General features: G+C 38.9%; 1 protein-coding gene across 2 annotated transcripts in view; it reads left to right on the forward strand.

The window, feature by feature from the left end:
- The window catches only part of myo10l3 (myosin X, like 3), a 56227-nt gene that overhangs the window by 26434 nt on the left and 12390 nt on the right, over positions 1–17403 (forward strand). The window contains exons 6-21 of one of the 2 annotated variants that reach the window (XM_023950642.2): positions 1–7; positions 108–121; positions 220–304; positions 490–596; positions 792–921; positions 1800–1918; positions 5296–5442; positions 6276–6376; positions 6575–6641; positions 7199–7291; positions 8634–8702; positions 10017–10099; positions 10193–10301; positions 12321–12401; positions 14457–14581; positions 15158–15272. The exon at positions 1–7 is cut by the window's left edge and continues 118 nt beyond it. In XM_023950642.2, coding sequence (XP_023806410.1) covers positions 1–7; positions 108–121; positions 220–304; positions 490–596; positions 792–921; positions 1800–1918; positions 5296–5442; positions 6276–6376; positions 6575–6641; positions 7199–7291; positions 8634–8702; positions 10017–10099; positions 10193–10301; positions 12321–12401; positions 14457–14581; positions 15158–15272 — 1452 coding nt within the window. Of the gene's footprint in view, positions 8–107; positions 122–155; positions 305–489; positions 597–791; positions 922–1799; positions 1919–5295; positions 5443–6275; positions 6377–6574; positions 6642–7198; positions 7292–8633; positions 8703–10016; positions 10100–10192; positions 10302–12320; positions 12402–14456; positions 14582–15157; positions 15273–17403 lie in introns of those variants that run through there. The other variant, XM_078939957.1, reaches the window with a different exon arrangement.

The raw sequence follows: 17403 nt of genomic DNA on the forward strand, positions 1-17403 counted from the left end.
ATTGACTGTATCCTTCACAAAGAAACTCACATAAACACACTTTACAAAAGACTCGTAACCATAGATCACTTTGACTTTTCTTTTTTTCCTTGATTTCAAATGTTCAGACTTGCTGGAAAAGGTAACCCTGGTATTTATTAAAGGCTTAAATGAAGTTATAAGGATTGTCCATTCAGCCGTTTTATTTTTACTTTTTTTTAATCATTCTTTGTTTTCAAGAACCGTGTGGTCCGACAGAATCCTGGAGAAAGAAACTACCACATCTTCTACGCTCTGCTGGCAGGGGCAGACAGAGACCACAGAGGTGTGTTCATTGTCAGATGTGCTCAGCAAGGATCTTAACTTCTTAAGTTTAATAGTTAATGATTGCAGCTGAAGCCAAAAAATATACTTTTTCTTGAAGATGTTAAGATGATTTTTTCCCCTTTTATAGTGTATGTTTATAATGATTTTTTTTGTCTACATTGACCTTTCTTATTCATGCTGTAGACATGTACCTCTTGTCTGAAGATCCTGAGTTGTATTACTACTTGAGCCAGTCAGGATGCCTGCATGACAGCAGTCTTGATGACAAACAGCTCTTCAACAGTGTCATGGTAGGGAGACTTCAACTGTTTAACCACTAGGGGGGGCTAACTGCCCTTATTATAATCAAAAACCATCAGGAACATGGCACTTTGTGGAACACAGGTTTCATGCGAATCTTTTTAAGTGTAGCCATAATTAACAGCTATTTTGTGCTGAGGAAAACCAAAGTTGACCTTGTCCTGATGGGAACCTTTGGTTTTCAGGAAGCCCTGAAAGTGATGGAATTCACTGAGGAGGAGATCAGAGATGTGTTCAAGTTGTTGTCAGCAGTCCTCCAGATGGGCAACATTGAATTCATGACTGCTGGAGGAGCTCAGATCACTTCAAAAGGAGGTAGACTGAAAGCGGAGCCAGAAACGCAGACCCGATCTGCACCATTTAGTGTTCGACCCATTAAAGCCTTAAAAGCCTTTTTTTGATTATTTTGGTACACGTATGCTTTATCTTTCTAATTCCTAAAATCATTCTTGGAACATTTCTTAGTAACAGATGCATCTTTGATGAGATTTCACCATTTTAGCTTCATGTCTGAACTTAAAAATTCTCTGCTTTGTTTTGGTTTAGTTTTTTTATGAAGTGAAATTTAAATATTTGCATGTTTTAATGTCAAACTTGTTTAAAAAGTTGTTTTTGTGACGGGGATTAACCTGGTAATGATTAATTCAAACAAGTGCATTTAATGAACCGCACCTGGTTGTGAGGTGCTTCTATATATTTTTTTAACAAAAAATGGCTGTACCGTTTATCTTTTCTCACAGATATAAATAATGTGTTTTATTTTTAATCCAGGGTAATACAGCATTTTTTTCACGCATGATTACATGGAGATTTAAACAAAAATGTTAAAAGCAGACCGGGAAGCTTAAACAACCCCTTTCAATCAACTGTAGAAATGTCAGACTTCTCACCCATGTTCCATGTAATAGCCCTGAGTTTGATAGGCATTGCACAAGCAGACAGAGTCCTGAACAGGCTGTAACATGAGCTTAAAGCTCCTTTGTTCGCTGTGTCTGACCTCTTTTCCAAAGAACTTGTAAAGTACAGTGCCTGCAGAGCACCTCGGCCCACCCAACAGAGCCGTATATCCTCTGGTTTGTAGAGGATCAGAGTCCGTGGGTCACATCTCTTTTCTGACACCAGCAGATGCTATCTGAGTTCTCGTTAGCATTTTTATAAAAGTACTACAGCATATTTGTGTGTATGTCTTTCAGTGGTCAGTAACGTCAGCGAGCTGCTGGGTCTGGACTCATTCCAGCTGTCGGAGGTTTTGACCCAGCGCTCCATGATCCTTAGAGGAGAAGAGATCTGCTCCCCCCTCACTGTGGAGCAGGTAAAGACACATCCAGCCACGCTTTCTCATATTTTGCAAGTTGCAAGAATCATGTGACTAAAACAGTCCTGTGGGATTTCCTCGATATTCAGATTTTTATTCTCTGGTTTGATTTATAGGAAATCTGCATATTTGCCATTGGCTATCCTTTCTCTCTTCTGCCTTCTTTTGTTGGGGTAGCACACACGCCCTTGTGAAAACACACATACACAGCTTCTTTGCCACCCTCCACCACATGCCTCCCCGGATCCCTTGCGTGACTCCCGGCCATTTCCTGCTTTTTGTCTGCCAGATTCCAGGCACAATAAAGCCATCGTGATAGTGATCTAAGTCAAAGGCACAATGGATGCAATGACTGCGGGTGAAGTAAGACTCTTCTCTAGAAATACGACAGCCAGGAACCAGGACAACAACATAATAAGCCACTGGTGCCTCTCTTAGCTTCAAATGCCCTTACAGTCTTCTGTAATAAATGTGAGTCTTCAGCAAGTCTTCATCTGCATGTCTTGTCCTTTTCTTCTTGTGCTGCAGGATCATTTTGACTCAGGACATTGTCTTTCTTGGTTTAGCTCAGCCCCCTCAGCCCACTCATGCTCATAAAAGTCAGATAGTATGCACCACGGACCTTTACTATTATCACAGTGACACGACAACCACAAGAAAGCTTTTCATCCCCGTACAAAGAACTTGTGCTGTCACCCTGCCACTGCTCACTGTGCCTGGCCTTTGAGACAGCTTGTCTCTTAAGGGAGTCCATTATTCCAGCCTCAGAGTCTGCAAGAAGGACTTCTTCTCACAACGGCCAGGGGTCACTCCCCCTCACCATTGCCTGCAGCAACCCCCCCCCCCCCCCCCCCCCGTCCCATCCTGGACAAACAACCAGTCTTCTCACCCCTGTGACGAAGATCCTGGAGCCACCAGTACTCAGTTCACACCCGCTGGTAGCATGAATCATAATGGGTTACTAAGAAGCCCCAGAACATTAAGCAGCCTGTCTTGCAACATATTTATGGTTATTTTTCAATCAAAACACAGCACATGTGAAGGAACTTCAGCTCATGTTTATTTTTATGTTTTTCCTCAGATGATGCTTAAATGAAATTCAACAAAATACTGTATTCAACTTTCAACCACAGATATTTCCTAATGTCTGTAATTAAACCAATGTAGACATTTTGTAGTGGATTTTGATCTTTAAAGGACCAGTTTTAGTTTTGTCTACTGACAAAGACTTTTGCTTTTTCTGCATTGTTTGGTTTTAACCATTGATCGTATATGAGAACTGGACTGACCCTTGCATTCCAAAGAGGATCCACATTGGTTTCCAAGAAGGCAAAATCCCATAGACTTCTGTTGAGAAGTAAACAGCTGTTACTCAATCATTGTATTGTCAGACAAACATGTTCTTGCTAATCCTAATTTTTATTGTGATATTTTTTCTCTCCAAGTTATTTAAGTCATAAACTGGCCAATAAGATGCCTCAATCAAAGTAGGTGGTCTTATGTTGAACGTTTGAAACGTTTGATTGACATATTCTACTGAGCTTGCTTTGAAAAGGTTTAGGGTTGTTGTCTTTCAACAGGCTCACTTCTGATTGGTGAGAGTGGTTGCAATAGAAATATTGACTCAGACCAACACGGACCAATCACTGCTTACTCTCCGGCTCCAACTTGGCAACATCTGGCGGCGTCATGAAAAAATTGTGACTAAATTGACTTCATTTTTTTGAAGCCAGAAGTACACCATTTTCAGTGGGCCATGTCACTCTCACTCAGTCCAGTTCTAACATACAGTCAATGGTTTTAGGTTTTAGAGATTTTTAAGTTCCAACAAAAGCCATGCAGCAAACACAAAGCTTTCCTATAGAGTTTGGGTCAAACCATAAAAAGAAAAAGTTCAATCAGTTTGGGGGACAGAGAGAGTTTACATATGAAACAACTACGTAGTCCACATTCATTAGTGTCTCCTTTAAATCCTGTTCCTTCATATTTTTGTTATTTACATAAACCAAAAAAGTTAAATTTACAATGTTTTTCTTATTTTGTATTATATTTGCAAAGTTCTTAATTTTTAATGTATATGGCTGACCTCCTCCACTTGACTTGGTTCCAAGTCTAGTTCCAAAGTTTTTAACGCTGCAACTAAAAACACCTTTGAGGTTAGATTTAGTGTGGGTTTAATCTTACGTAATTTCCTTTTTGTGATCATATCAATTACTTTTGTCCTGGAGGAAGAAAAATTCCCCCTTATGTGAACTATAGTGTTTAGTGTGTTATGTATTAGCCACAAAAAGATTCCATATTCATATTTTTTAATGAATAAATGTGAACTACTAACCACAAATTAGTAGGGGAATGTGATTAGTCACTAAAGTACCCTGAGGTAAAGCCAACTCAAATGAAACCTTGATAGTTTTCTAGGCTTTGGTGTGTTGGTCCTTTTTTTAAAGTTATTTTCACTTAACAAAAAAGTAATCAACTTAAAATCTAAATTTTCATGTTATAATGTCAAGCTGCTAATTAAAATAGACTTGTATCAGTAAAATCTTCCCAATGTGCTGCAGGCAGCAGTTTAGCTCAGGGCGGTAGAGCAGGTCAGCCAACAACTGAAGGGTTGGCGGCTCAATCACTGCTCTCCCCAGCCAGCTGTTACCCCCAGAGTCTGCATCTCACCGCTCCCCCCAGGGGATGGGTTTAAATGTAGAGAAGAATTTCCCCATTGTGGGATAAATAAAGTATCAATTAATTATTAGTATTATTATACAAAGTCAAATCTAAGTCAAAGTCTAGTTTGTTGGTAAAATTCTTCTTTTAAAATCTGCAGCTGTTTCTCTTATAATATTTACCTTCTAAGCTCCTGGAATTGAGCTTTTTTCAGTTACAGAGGCCGTAATATACCTTTCCAGTTATTGTCATCATTGTTTCCTTCTGCCTTTGTGTTCGCCTGTGGGGCAAAGTGACTGAAAAGGTCTCACTTCCTGGAAATCTGAAAATATAAAAAATATGTAGGACAATAAAAATCACACAACTTTGACTTTTTTTGCATGTTTACTTTTTTCTCTTTTTAGCTATAAATCCATCCTGCAGTGTGTCACTCCTGAGATATTTAAGTGATAAACAATTCTGTCTGTTGTGACAACAGACAGTCGACAGACGCTGACATAACACCCCACTCTCTGCAAGCCAGTATTTATTTTATGAACACACCTTTACGGTCTCACACTCAAACAAATCTGTGCTTTTAACGCATTTCTTCCCCACCTGCTCTCTGGGTTAATGTGTGTCCTGCTCAGGATGCAGTCTTTCAAGGTCCCCATTAATTATGCATTGCATGGCCTCTATGGTAACCCTTTGTCCCTGCGTGTCATCATCTGCAGGCGGTGGACTCGCGCGACTCTGTTGCCATGGCGCTTTACTCTCAGTGTTTTTCCTGGATCATAATGAGGATCAACCAGAAGATCAAAGGAAAAGACAACTTCAAGTCCATTGGCATCTTGGACATCTTTGGGTTTGAGAACTTTGAGGTGACTTCATCACAAAACCACTCATGAATAAGAAAAAATAAACAAAATAAAATAAAAATAAAGAATCTGCTTAATATAGCAATGTATTCAAAGATTCTTGTATTTTATGTAAAAATCCACATTGAACCTAAAAAAAAGTTCACTATCAGCAAACTAATTAGATATTTCTATTTCTTATCCTTAAATTTGTTTAACCCTTTTTAACAATTCACATTATATTTGATAACCATATTTGGAGACCCCTATCTCATCAGCATGATCCAAGCTTTCCTTAAAAACCCATTTGACATAGCATTGTTTATGTTTTTAACTTATACTTCATCATCATTCCACTGGGGGCAGTAGAAGAGCTTTTCTTGCTACTTTTCAAATGGTTGCTTTTTCCTGAAAACTCATCTCAATAATTTTAGATCTTAAATTAGCATTGTTGTGAGCAAAAACGGACCCAATCACACAATATATCATAATTAATACTAGCTATATCTCATAAAATAAATAATATTGCATTTTTTGGGGATTTCAAAAGGTTTCCAAACATCTTAAATAAAATAAAAAAATCCTTGTTAGTTCTTTGATGTAGTGGACTTTACAGGGTTAACGTTTTGACATTCTGCCTTTTATTTTAATGTCAAATATGATTTTTAAATTACATATCAAAGATAAACAACATTTTCAAAAGAGGCTTTGACCAAAAAAGAGCACATTTAGCTTGAAAAAAAGATAAGTATATTATTTTCTGGTATTCAGAACGATCTGATAAAGCACAAAGTTTCTCTAAAGTAGTTATCCTAAGCATGAACTGATGGCTTTTGAATTGTTTTGGTGTCTCTCAGGTGAACCGGTTCGAGCAGTTCAACATCAACTATGCCAACGAGAAACTCCAGGAGTATTTCAACAAGCACATCTTCTCGCTGGAGCAGCTGGAGTACAACAGGTCAAAACCCAAACTCATGACCAGGCGTGGCAAGCTGCCAGATGTTTGGAGCCGGCTCGCTTGTTTTCCAGTGCAGTCGAGCAGCAGCCTGCACATGGCTAATTTCATCACATGTCACTCTGAATAATGCAGCCATTGTTTCTTCCTCCTTGTTTATGTCTGTATATAGACATGGCGTGTCTTTGTGTGTCCTCACAGGGAGGGAATCCAGTGGGAAGCTATAGACTGGATGGATAATGCTGAGTGTCTGGATCTCATCGAGAAGGTAACAGACAGTCAGACCGTGAGAGAGCAAAGTCATCACAGGGATTGACCGCTAACCACCAGCCAGAGCAGGCTGACCCAGACGCCACATTGCGCTTACACGGACTCCCATCTCCCAGCGTGTCATTATATTGTCTCATTTTGCATGTTGTTTGCTCAGTAATGTACACCAGTCGGTGGTTAGAGGTACAGTTGAAATAAAGCCAGATGACCATTTATTTTAACCTCGAGAGTTATAAATGATCTGGAGTCTTTACAAAAGTTGGCTTTGAGCAAAAGATTTCCAGAAGCAAGACACGTGAACCATGTTATCCCCTCGCATACCTATGATTTTGCTCCATTATTTTGCTATTGCCGCTGTTATATGTAACTAGGCAAAGCATTTCCAGACACTGTTTGCTTCTTAAACCTTCTTTTATGAAAGGCAGAGAAATCTGAATGAATTACTGAGCTATTTCCTCAGCGTATTATAAACTGCCAGATGTGGGATTACAACTAGTTCCGTCATGACTGTGGTGAGTTTCACCCTCTCTGCCCCTCTCTCTGTCTCTCCTTTAGAAACTGGGCATGTTGGCTCTTATCAACGAGGAAAGTCGCTTTCCCAAAGGCACCGACTACACCCTTCTGGAGAAACTGCACAGCCGGCACGCGGTTAGTGGCGTGGACTCCTAAACGCACACCTTCATTGGTGCTGACAGGCAGTAAAAATGACTTGCATCCTTCCACCAAAGACCCCTCAACACCATCTAGGGAAGCATTAAGAGTTAAAGGTCCAACCTAGCTGTAAGGGATACGCGGCACCTTGTGCTCGTACCTCCAAGCGCTTTTAGATGCAGCAGGCTTGAAACTTGATCAGGGTTTCTCCCGCTCGGATCTCCATTGTGTGCAGAAGAAAGGAGCTGTTTTTTAAAAGATTGTGGGAAAACCTGAGTCAGATCTTTTGTAAGAACCTCCTAATTTCATGCTGTGTTTGTTTTCCCTGGGTTTTAAGTTTTTGGGTTGCCGGAAAATGAGAAACATAACAGCTAGACAAAAAAATATACTACTATATATAATAAATAAATATACTATACTAAATATACTACTAAAATATAAAATGATCAAAAGTTAGCAGATTATTATTTTTTTTTTTACAATATGCCTTAAACACAATGAAAATATTGTTTGATAAGCAAATAAGATTAATTTTCATTCCAGAAAATGATTTGTCGCAAATATAATCTTATGGAAACCAAAGCAATAAATGATTTTGTCAGCATCTTTAAGACCCATTTGTAAATGTGTTCTCAGTGGTCTTTAAATGATTAGCCAAAATCCAAAATCCTGTGACATTTTTGTAGTTCATCAGACATTTACCTTAGAATTGTAGGCAAGACTGTTGCCCCGGAGTAAGCCTCCCCTCACTTCCCATGATCCTTTTGTTAACACACGCCTGCTAGCTTACATCTCCTCACAGTCCCAACCTAACATTACCGGAGCAAAACCAACGAAGAGCAATATTGCAGCTATCCAGCCACGCAGTTTTATGCCAGATGCCAGCTCAGGCGAGGAAAAGGAAGACAAACATGGATCTATTTTTGTTCAAGTTAATACATTAGAATGGAGGCGATCTTGTTGCCCGCTGATTGTACCATCTATGTTGCTACAGGCTTTTTTCAACATCTTTTTTATATGCTCCCTATTTACAATAATTTGAATAAAGAAATACTCAGAAATAAAAAACAAATAAATAAATAAACAAATAAAAAGAAATACTCAGAAATGCTATTTTTATATATGTCGCCCATCACTAGAAAAATATGCCACAAGATCATGTTAAAAAGACCAAAAACACAATTTTCCTCGGAATGGGTCTTCTAACATTAAATTCCAGTTATAGAATGGCTTTTGGACATCTCCTGTGTATTGTCTGCATAAATCTTTTGATTCTTTCGGCCAGTCCTAATCGAATTAACATGAATTAAATCAGTGTTGTCTTACCTTTTCTCCACAGACAAACCCATACTATGTGAAGCCCAGAGTGACTGACCACCAGTTTGGCATCAAACACTACGCTGGCGAGGTGATTAACAACACTTCTGCTCACTCACTCACTCACTCACACACACACACCTACACAAAAACACCCACGTGCACACACCCACACACACACAGAAACACACACATATAGACATGGATAAACAAAAGCTTTGGGATGCACGGCCTTTATTGGATGAGTACAGGGATCTTCACTGCCAAAATCTTTAGAATATTAACTTGTCCCCCCTTCTCCAGCACTTTTTTCCCCTGACTCAGGAGAAAAAAACTTCACCATCATTCCCCTTTCCTTCGTGAACAGGATAACAGGGTGGAACTGAATGAGAGGACAAAGCCAGGAGGCAGAGATACTTAAAAACTTAAGACAACATCTCCTCAGTATGAGAGTTGGGTCACAAGCTCAGCATGGAAAGCTATGGTAATGATGTGGTTCAGCAAAGACAAGCAGCCTAGACAGTCGGTCCCCTCTCTACTGTGCATTATTAAAGCTTCTCTAAAAGCTCCTTTTGTTACTTATAATTATTCTCATAGATTATGTCCACAAAAAAGGAAAAAAATATCCAGACACCTTAAAAGAAGCATCTAAAAAAGTAAAATTGGCTTTTGTTGTTCTAGATGTTGGTCCCAAAGCAATAGGATGAAACAGCAAGTTCATTGTGGAACAGTTTGCATCCTCCTTGTTCAATTTATTTGAACATCAATCACTTTAACCTGCATCTTAAAGGAATCTTAAACAAACATACTTTGAATGTACGTCAGAGTTAATGTGCTTCATTTCAGGACATTTGTGATCCTTCCTGCTTTCCTTTTAAATGTGCTTTTCTGATCATGTTCTGGGACACTGAGAGGATGCTAAGAAAGAGATTCTCCTAACTCCCAAAGGACTGGAACAACTGGATGCTTAAAATGTACTATTTGCTGGTTTATTGCGCCTCTGCAAAAGAAGAAATAACAAATTAAGTTCCAAAATATTTTCTTAAAAAGTCTTGACCGGCTTTCAAATTAGTGTAGTTTTTAAAATGCCTGTTTTGTGAATAAAAAACCCTTATTTTACATGTTGTATGTCATATTCAGCCCTCAAAGGAACATTTTTCATTTCATTCAAACTATTTTTATAAGTTTTATAAGAGCTTGAAAGCAGTTTTGATTGTATTTGCAGCAACAGTAAATAAAATTAACAAGTTTTAACAACAGGCAAATAGTTTTGCAAATAGCAAAGCGTTTGATTTTAATAGCTGCCTCAATAAAATTGGTTTTACTGTTCCCTTCCTGCACTGATGTGTTGATATAAGATCCAAAGTCATTTTCATCTTCTCACTGTCTCCTGCGCTTTATTTAGGTGCTGTACGATGTTCGTGGAATTTTAGAAAAGAACAGAGATACTTTCAGAGATGACATCCTGTTCATTCTCAAAGACAGCAGGTGAGTGCATCTTTAAGTTGTGCACTTTTAGGACTTAAGTCCAGATGTGAGTGTTTTTAAATAATTCTTCTGTTCTGCTATGCCTTTCTGTAGGCTGGACTTTATCTATGACCTTTTCGAGCGTGTTGGAAGTAGAAGCGGGGATGAGACTCTCAAGATGGGCACTGCCCGGCGAAAGCCGACCGTCAGCTCCCAGTTCAGGGTAAAACCAAATTTCTGTTCATCAGTGTATTCATCAAGATGCTAAAATCTTATCACTGTACTTTAACTTCTGCCTTTGATTTACATTTCATTAATATTGAATAAAAGGATGACACAAAACAAACAAAAAACATTAAAAAGTCTTAAAAAGTGTCGTTTTAAAGGTCTAACTTTCTCCAGACTATAAGAAAAAAATATGTTTGATTTGTTACATTAACCAGCAAAACAATGTGATAAATTCTTTACTTTTTTTACACATTTATTAGGGTAAAGCTTTAAGAAATCTTTGAATCTTACACTTGTTTTGTAGTAACTTTTGATTTTAAGTTCTATCAAATATTGTGAGAGCACTTGAACTTCTTAGTTTCTCTGAAAGGCACAGTCATTACACAGACAAAAAGTGAGGAGAGTGCTGCCTAATCTGTAGATCCATGGAGGATGATGGGTAATTGGCCAAATATGTGGTTATAAGCCTGTCTTTAGCTGGGGCTGTGTTGATAACTCAGCTCAGTATATCTGCACTGTGAAGGAAGGAGCAGGGGAGGATTTGGCAAACCTGCCCAGGCCTTTGGCTCCAAAAAGCCCAGGGATTAAGTTGGACGGCTGGGTAGCGAGGGGCCAACCAGGGGCCAGTCAGGCTTGGCTCTGCCAGGCAGGCCTTTGATGGAGACAGAATGTCGGAGGCAGCAAAGAACGCCAGACTGAAAAAGTCTGAAGTTCAACGGTCATTACAATGTGCACATACGTCTCTAGTGTTTAATATTAAGTGCAAAATAATGTGCTCAGATGTGATAGAGGAGTTAAAATTAAAATCAACTAAATTACACTATCTGTCACACACCTCGGTGTGTGAAATTTGTTCTCCGCATTTGACCTGGGGGAGCGGTGAGCTGCAGACACAGCCATGCCTAAATGTTGTGTCTCAGGAGTGTCCCATGGCATTGGGCCCCATTTTTAAAGTCTTTGGTCTGACTCGGGCTTGAACACACGATTTTTCAGTCACAGAGTGGACACTCTAACCACGAGGCCACTGAGCTGGTCAAGGAGTTCAAGGTGGAGATGGTGGAGGTTAAGGAGGAATCTCTGTGGATCATGATGTTTGCAGATGACATTTTGTTCTGTAGTGAGAGCAGGGAACAAATGGAGGAACATTTGGAGGTGGAGGTTTGCTTTTTGAAAGGAGAGAACTGAAGATGAGCTGCAGTAAGGCAGAGTGGAGGCAGAAGATGAACTAATTATACTTTCAAGAAAAAAAGTTGCAATCAGAACAGATTTCGAGAACTTGAAAGTTTTAATTGAAAAAAATCCGATATGGAAATAAAGTAATTTGTTTTCTTTTACCATTCATGCGTTTAATGTCTTTCTGTGACATCCAAGATAAAACCATTTTAACATTTACAAAATTGCCTTTTGTTATATCAATTTCAAATAAGTTTTAGTTTAATCAGCTATTGCATTCCTTAATAAACATGTAAAATGTGAATGAAGTCTGGTTATAACCCCTGAGAGGTTCACTCTCTAGCTGTGCTTTGCTAACTTGTCCATGCGGTGTCATGGATGAGAAGGATGTTGCCATAAGATTGTGTTGGAGATATCAGAGTCAGGATTTTGTAAAGACAACAATTTTTTCTAAGAAATGTAACCAGAAGCATGGCAGCCAATTTTTTTTTCCTTAGAAATATTGCAGAATTGCTTTTGCAGATTTCTGTGTGTCTCAGTCTTCAGTGAAAGTTTATATTTAGACAAACTTTGTGAAAACCAAGTCTACCCTGCCAATGAAGTTAGGCAAAAGGACTCACAAAAGAAAAAAAAGTTTCTTGGAAGATTATTAATACAGAAACTGGATTTAGTTGAAAAAGCTTTACTTCAAACATTTCATTTATAACAATTATTTTAACCTTTTTTAAAATAAACTAAAACATTGTGCTATAAGAATAAATAAAAGATGAAGATATACATACAGTAAGTTTGAGATAATATATTTATGTTTCTCATTTCTATTGCACTTTATATGTTTTAGGACTCTCTTCATTCCCTTATGGCCACACTAAGTGCCTCCAACCCCTTTTTTGTGCGGTGCATCAAACCAAATATGGATAAGGTAGGTCATGTAAATTTCATTGCACACAGAAAAACAAATAAATAAATAAGTAAAGGCTGAAAGCTTGTCAAGTCTGGCCAAGGTTAACGGCTGTGAAGCCAAACTATTCATAGCCCTTACAGCCAGGCATTAATACTTAGTCATGCTGGCTCTTTGACCCTATTGCAGCAACAACAAAGAAAGGTTGCCCTAAATGGAAAAGTTATATCCTAAATTCTAACTTTTTTTTTTTTACTGGAGAGTACTTATTAGTAATCTGGTTTTGATGCTAAAGCACTATTGGTAAAGTGCTGCATTCCTATCACTTCGACTTCTTTAGCAGGGGTCAGAGGTCGTTGCTGGATTTTCCAGCTGGATGATGTTCAGCTGCTCAAGCAGGGTCTTAATAATGTCAGTGCTCTTTAGCTCATACTTTAAAATATTCTGGATCTTACAGCTGCTTCTTCGTTGCTTTCTTTTTGCAGTGTAATCCAGAAGAACTGTTCTCTGTTCTCTTTGTTTACATTGTACACTGTGTGATAACTGTCTTTTCCTGGCTGCTCCTCCCCCTTAAATCTTTCTACACCTTTTTTCTTATTATATATTTATTTTTATTTTTTTCTTATGTTTCATGTATTTGTCTTTCTTTTTTCAATCTCATCTGTCCTTTTCTCTCACATAGTCTCACCTGGTTCCAGTGGATCTAAATGGAACAAGCCATGCATTTGTTAATCCTGCAGCACGACATGCATGCAAATACACACACAGACTGACACACAGATAGTGTGTTTGTGGGATTTGCATCCACTTACCTTTCAGGGAACGAATATCACAGAGGGAGGGGTCAGCTTGTTTTCCCCTCAAACCAGTAGACTCATTATTCCCCTTTCAGCTGCCTAAATCCCCTGCTAAAGAGCAGAGTTCAGTGCTCAGGAGTCTCTACCTTCATGCATGCATATTTTAATCGTGAACATGAGCACATGCAGTTGTGAAAGTTTCCGTGCATAGTAGCATTAGCTTGTAATTAGACTGACGCACTGAGAAATGCCTGTGCGGGACTTTTTTAGCTCTGTACCCCCTCTGTTGACATGAGTGATCGTGCAGCCTGTCTGGTGAGGCGGCTGACCTCACAGATCTTCTCTGATAAGCAGGCCCTCGGGATTATCAGTAACACTAAGCCCTGAACAATATAGAAGAATATTCCGGGAATGAAGGCGAGTTACGGACTTTCAGTCACTTTAGGTTTTTTTCTAATGGTTTTTCCTTTTGTTCTAGTAACCTGACAGAGCTCACCATTGAAAATTTTACTTAAGTTTAAGTTTAAGTTAGAAGTGAAACAAGTTGATGTGATTTGCTTGCAACACGTTAAAGTCCCACTCTGATCATCCTTTGATCTACTTTAAAAGTGCTCCCTGTTAATTCTGATTACGTCAATTTAGCCAAAATCTAAAAAAAAAAAAGTTTGCTGGGACATCGCTTATGAAAAGTGGCAGTAGTTCATCAGCAATTCACCTCTGAGTTGTGAGTGGAATTGTAAGCCCGCCCCCACTTTCCAACAAACATTTGTTTTCAATGTTTACACAAAATGTTTACAAAATCTCCCGCTAGTTTACAGCCCCACACAAACCCAAATTCATATTAATTAGTGCAACAAAAATGGTGAGTGAGCTATCCAGCCGCACAGTTTTGAGCCAGATGAGGAAAACAAAGACGTGGATCTATTTGTCTACAAGACAATGCATCAGAATGAAGTGCAGCAGGGAGCTTGAGGCACCACCCATTGCAGTTCCTACATCACAAATATGCTCAATTTCAAATGGCATTTTTTTCGTCTGCTCCTGATTCACAACAATTTGAAAATAAAAATACTCAGAAATGTCATTTTGAAGTTAATTTTCTTTATATATTTCCTCCATAGTCAAAGAATTGCCACAAGAACATGTTAAAAACACCAAAAATACAATTTTCATTGGAGTGGGTCTTTAACACTGAAGCACCTTTAAAACAAATTTTAAAAAATGTATATGGATGAATAAAGAAACGCTTTGATGTTGCTGTTTTTTTTGTCATAAACAGAAGGCCAATCAGTTTGACCCCGATATTGTCCTGAATCAGCTGAAATATTCCGGGATGCTGGAAACTGTGAAGATTCGCAAAGCTGGATTCCCAGTACGCAGAACCTTTAAGGATTTTTACTGCAGGTCAGAAAATCAGTATTAAAAAATCTGTGTTAGCTTTCTGTTTCAAAAAAGGCTCCATTCTTGGATGGTGACAATTTGAAGCTCCTTGTCTGTGACTTGAATTTGAAATCCTTTTAAACAAGTCTGATCACATCACTGACTCGTTGTTACATGACTGTTATTTGTGTGCTTTTGGTTTGACAAAAATAAATAAAAAAGTTTGCTTAAGAGTAATTATTATCTCGTCGTAAAATTAGCCTTTCAAAATAAAAGGTGAACATAAAAAGAACTGGAAGACCAACATTATCTAAAACTATTCAGATCCACAATTTCAATGAAGTTGATTTTTTTAAAAATTTTGCCACAGTTTGTTTATTTCAGACTTGTTTCTTATTTGTGAATAATGCATTTGACATTCTCTACCAAATGTAAACAAAATTTACAACAAAATAAAAAATTGAGAATAACTTTTTTGAAAGAAAATCATGATTTTAACTTAGACACATCAGCTATAATTAACAAATATGTATGGCAAAGACTGGTTAATTATTATATAGTGAAATACAAAGCTTTGAATGTTTATTGATATTTCCACAGGTACAAGATCCTTCTAGAAAGTAAGAGCGGATCAGACGATGAGAAGCAGCGCTGCTCAGAGATCCTCATCCTTCTCGATAAAGACAAGAAAGAATGGAAGCTGGGAAAAACAAAGGTTCAGCATGCACACACAGACACGCACACGCACACAGACACACTTCAGCATGCACATGCCCAGGCTTGTTTTTGTCACTTTCAATGACATGCAGTGGCATTCATAACCTGAGTAATATTAGTGGCCCTAAACTGTGCCTGAGCCCAGCCTGATCTTCTAACTTGACTTTTCATGTAATCCCCTTTTCAACCAAGAAATAGAAACTGAATTTTTGGGAATAAAAGTTCATTATTTTAGTGACTTTTTTGGAAAGTCCCATTACAAGTGATCATCCCACACTTTGACAGGAAAGCATAAGTAGTTAGAGAGGATGAGACAAATGCTTGGCAGACACAAAAATACGGAAGACAACCTGTAAGTAGAAAAGTACTTGTCTTAAATTTGTCAAAATACTCATTTGCACAAGATGTAGTGGTTAATTAAAAAAATGTGTGTAAACTAAAATTAGGATTTTTTTTACCAGTTAATCTGCTATGACTCAAATCCCAAAGACTAGACTGGTTTCCTGTTTCCATCTATGCCATTTTAAATTATGGAGTTGTTACTGTAACTGCACAGAGGAGTTACAGACATCCTGAAACAGTCTCCCTTAGCCTGAAAAGACAACAGTATTACTGAGAGGTTCATTCAACAAACTGCACTTCCAGTAACTGTTGTAGAAACTAAACTGTACTTGTCCAGATTAGGGGAGAGGTCTTCTGGCTCTTCATTACAAAAGATTCTCAGTTTTGCCAAATCAAATTATTTAATGTCAGGTTCTGTCTTAGCAAATAAACATGCTTTTTTATTTTATTACATTAACCGCTAAGCCCAGAGGAGGAGACATAAATAAAATCGGTTTTATGGATGTCTTTGGAAATCAGCTCAATCCACATTTGACCTCTAGTTCCTTCCTGCTCTCATTTGTGGTTCCTGCATGGCTGAGACTTTTCAGATTTGATGTTTCTCTTTTGGACAGGTTTTGTTGCAATGGTCCATTTGGCTGGCACACTGACAACCATTTCAGCAGCGCACATGCCAGGCAGAAACGTCCGTTTGATGTGAGCCTTAGAAATGGTTCTGCTTTAATGCCTAACCACTAATGTGCAGATGCCGATGTATATTAAACTTCTCACACATGTTGTAGTTATCTGCAGTGGGTACGAGAGGGCTTCACAATCAGCACTTTGACCTCTGGCTGACTGTGTGCATTCCCTGAAAAGGCAGGAGGAGGCTGATTTTTCTAACCCAGCAACAAATACCGAGGGCAAAGCGTGTGCAGTTCTGTACACCAGCTTGGGTTTCTGATGGCAGCACATTATTTCTGGGTTGTGGAAAGTCTAGTGTGGGTTGTGGGAATGGGGGCCAGGCTCAGAAAGGGGCTATATTTCCTATGGTGAAACAATCTGTGTGTAATTATATACGCGCTGATTGTGTGCAGAGGAAGTGTGTGTGCCCAGAATCCAGGAGTTGGGCGCTGTGTCGTGGACTGTACGTGTGTGTTTGCATTTGTTATACAGACGAGGGAAGGATGTGGACTGAGAGGAAGCTTCCTCCTCTCGCAGACTTTATGGAGGTGGGCAGAGCTGCAGCTGTGGGACCCTTTGATTAGTGGAACATCTGGGACACAAACACAAATGCTTGACCTTTTAACAGTTTTCCCCTCTTGGGAGCTGTTCATCCCCCTGGTTTGACTAGAATATTTTAGACAAAAAAAATCCAATCTGGTCACTAATACAAGTAAAATCTGGTTATGGAAGTTGATTTGCCTCCGTATTGAGTCTAGAGGAAGCAATAGGCAGTTAAATCGTTAACAGCAGCAAAAACTAGACTCCAGGAGTGAGGGAAGGGTTAACCCAAACTCTTTTTCGTTCCTTGTAAGAGCAAGTAGAGGTGTGGCTTTCTGTTTGGACATCAGCCACAATCCCTCCCCTTCATCCCTTCATACCTCACCCCTCCCCTTTGCCTGTGTGCCTTTCTGTCTGTGCATGTCAGTCAGTCTGAAGAGCTACCAGCAGAGCAGTAGCAGCAGCAGCAGAAGGCAAAGGGCTCAGGAAGGACGTCCGATCATGATGAGGCTCTGCAGCAGCAGCACTGCAGTCTCACTCTTCCCCTCTGTTTGCTTCTGCAGTCAGCTTGCCTGCTAGCCTCA

The sequence above is a fragment of the Oryzias latipes genome, chromosome 21 (assembly GCF_053564925.1).
Source record: "Oryzias latipes strain Hd-rR chromosome 21, Olatipes_Hd-rR_3.1".
Taxonomy (NCBI): domain Eukaryota; kingdom Metazoa; phylum Chordata; class Actinopteri; order Beloniformes; family Adrianichthyidae; genus Oryzias; species Oryzias latipes.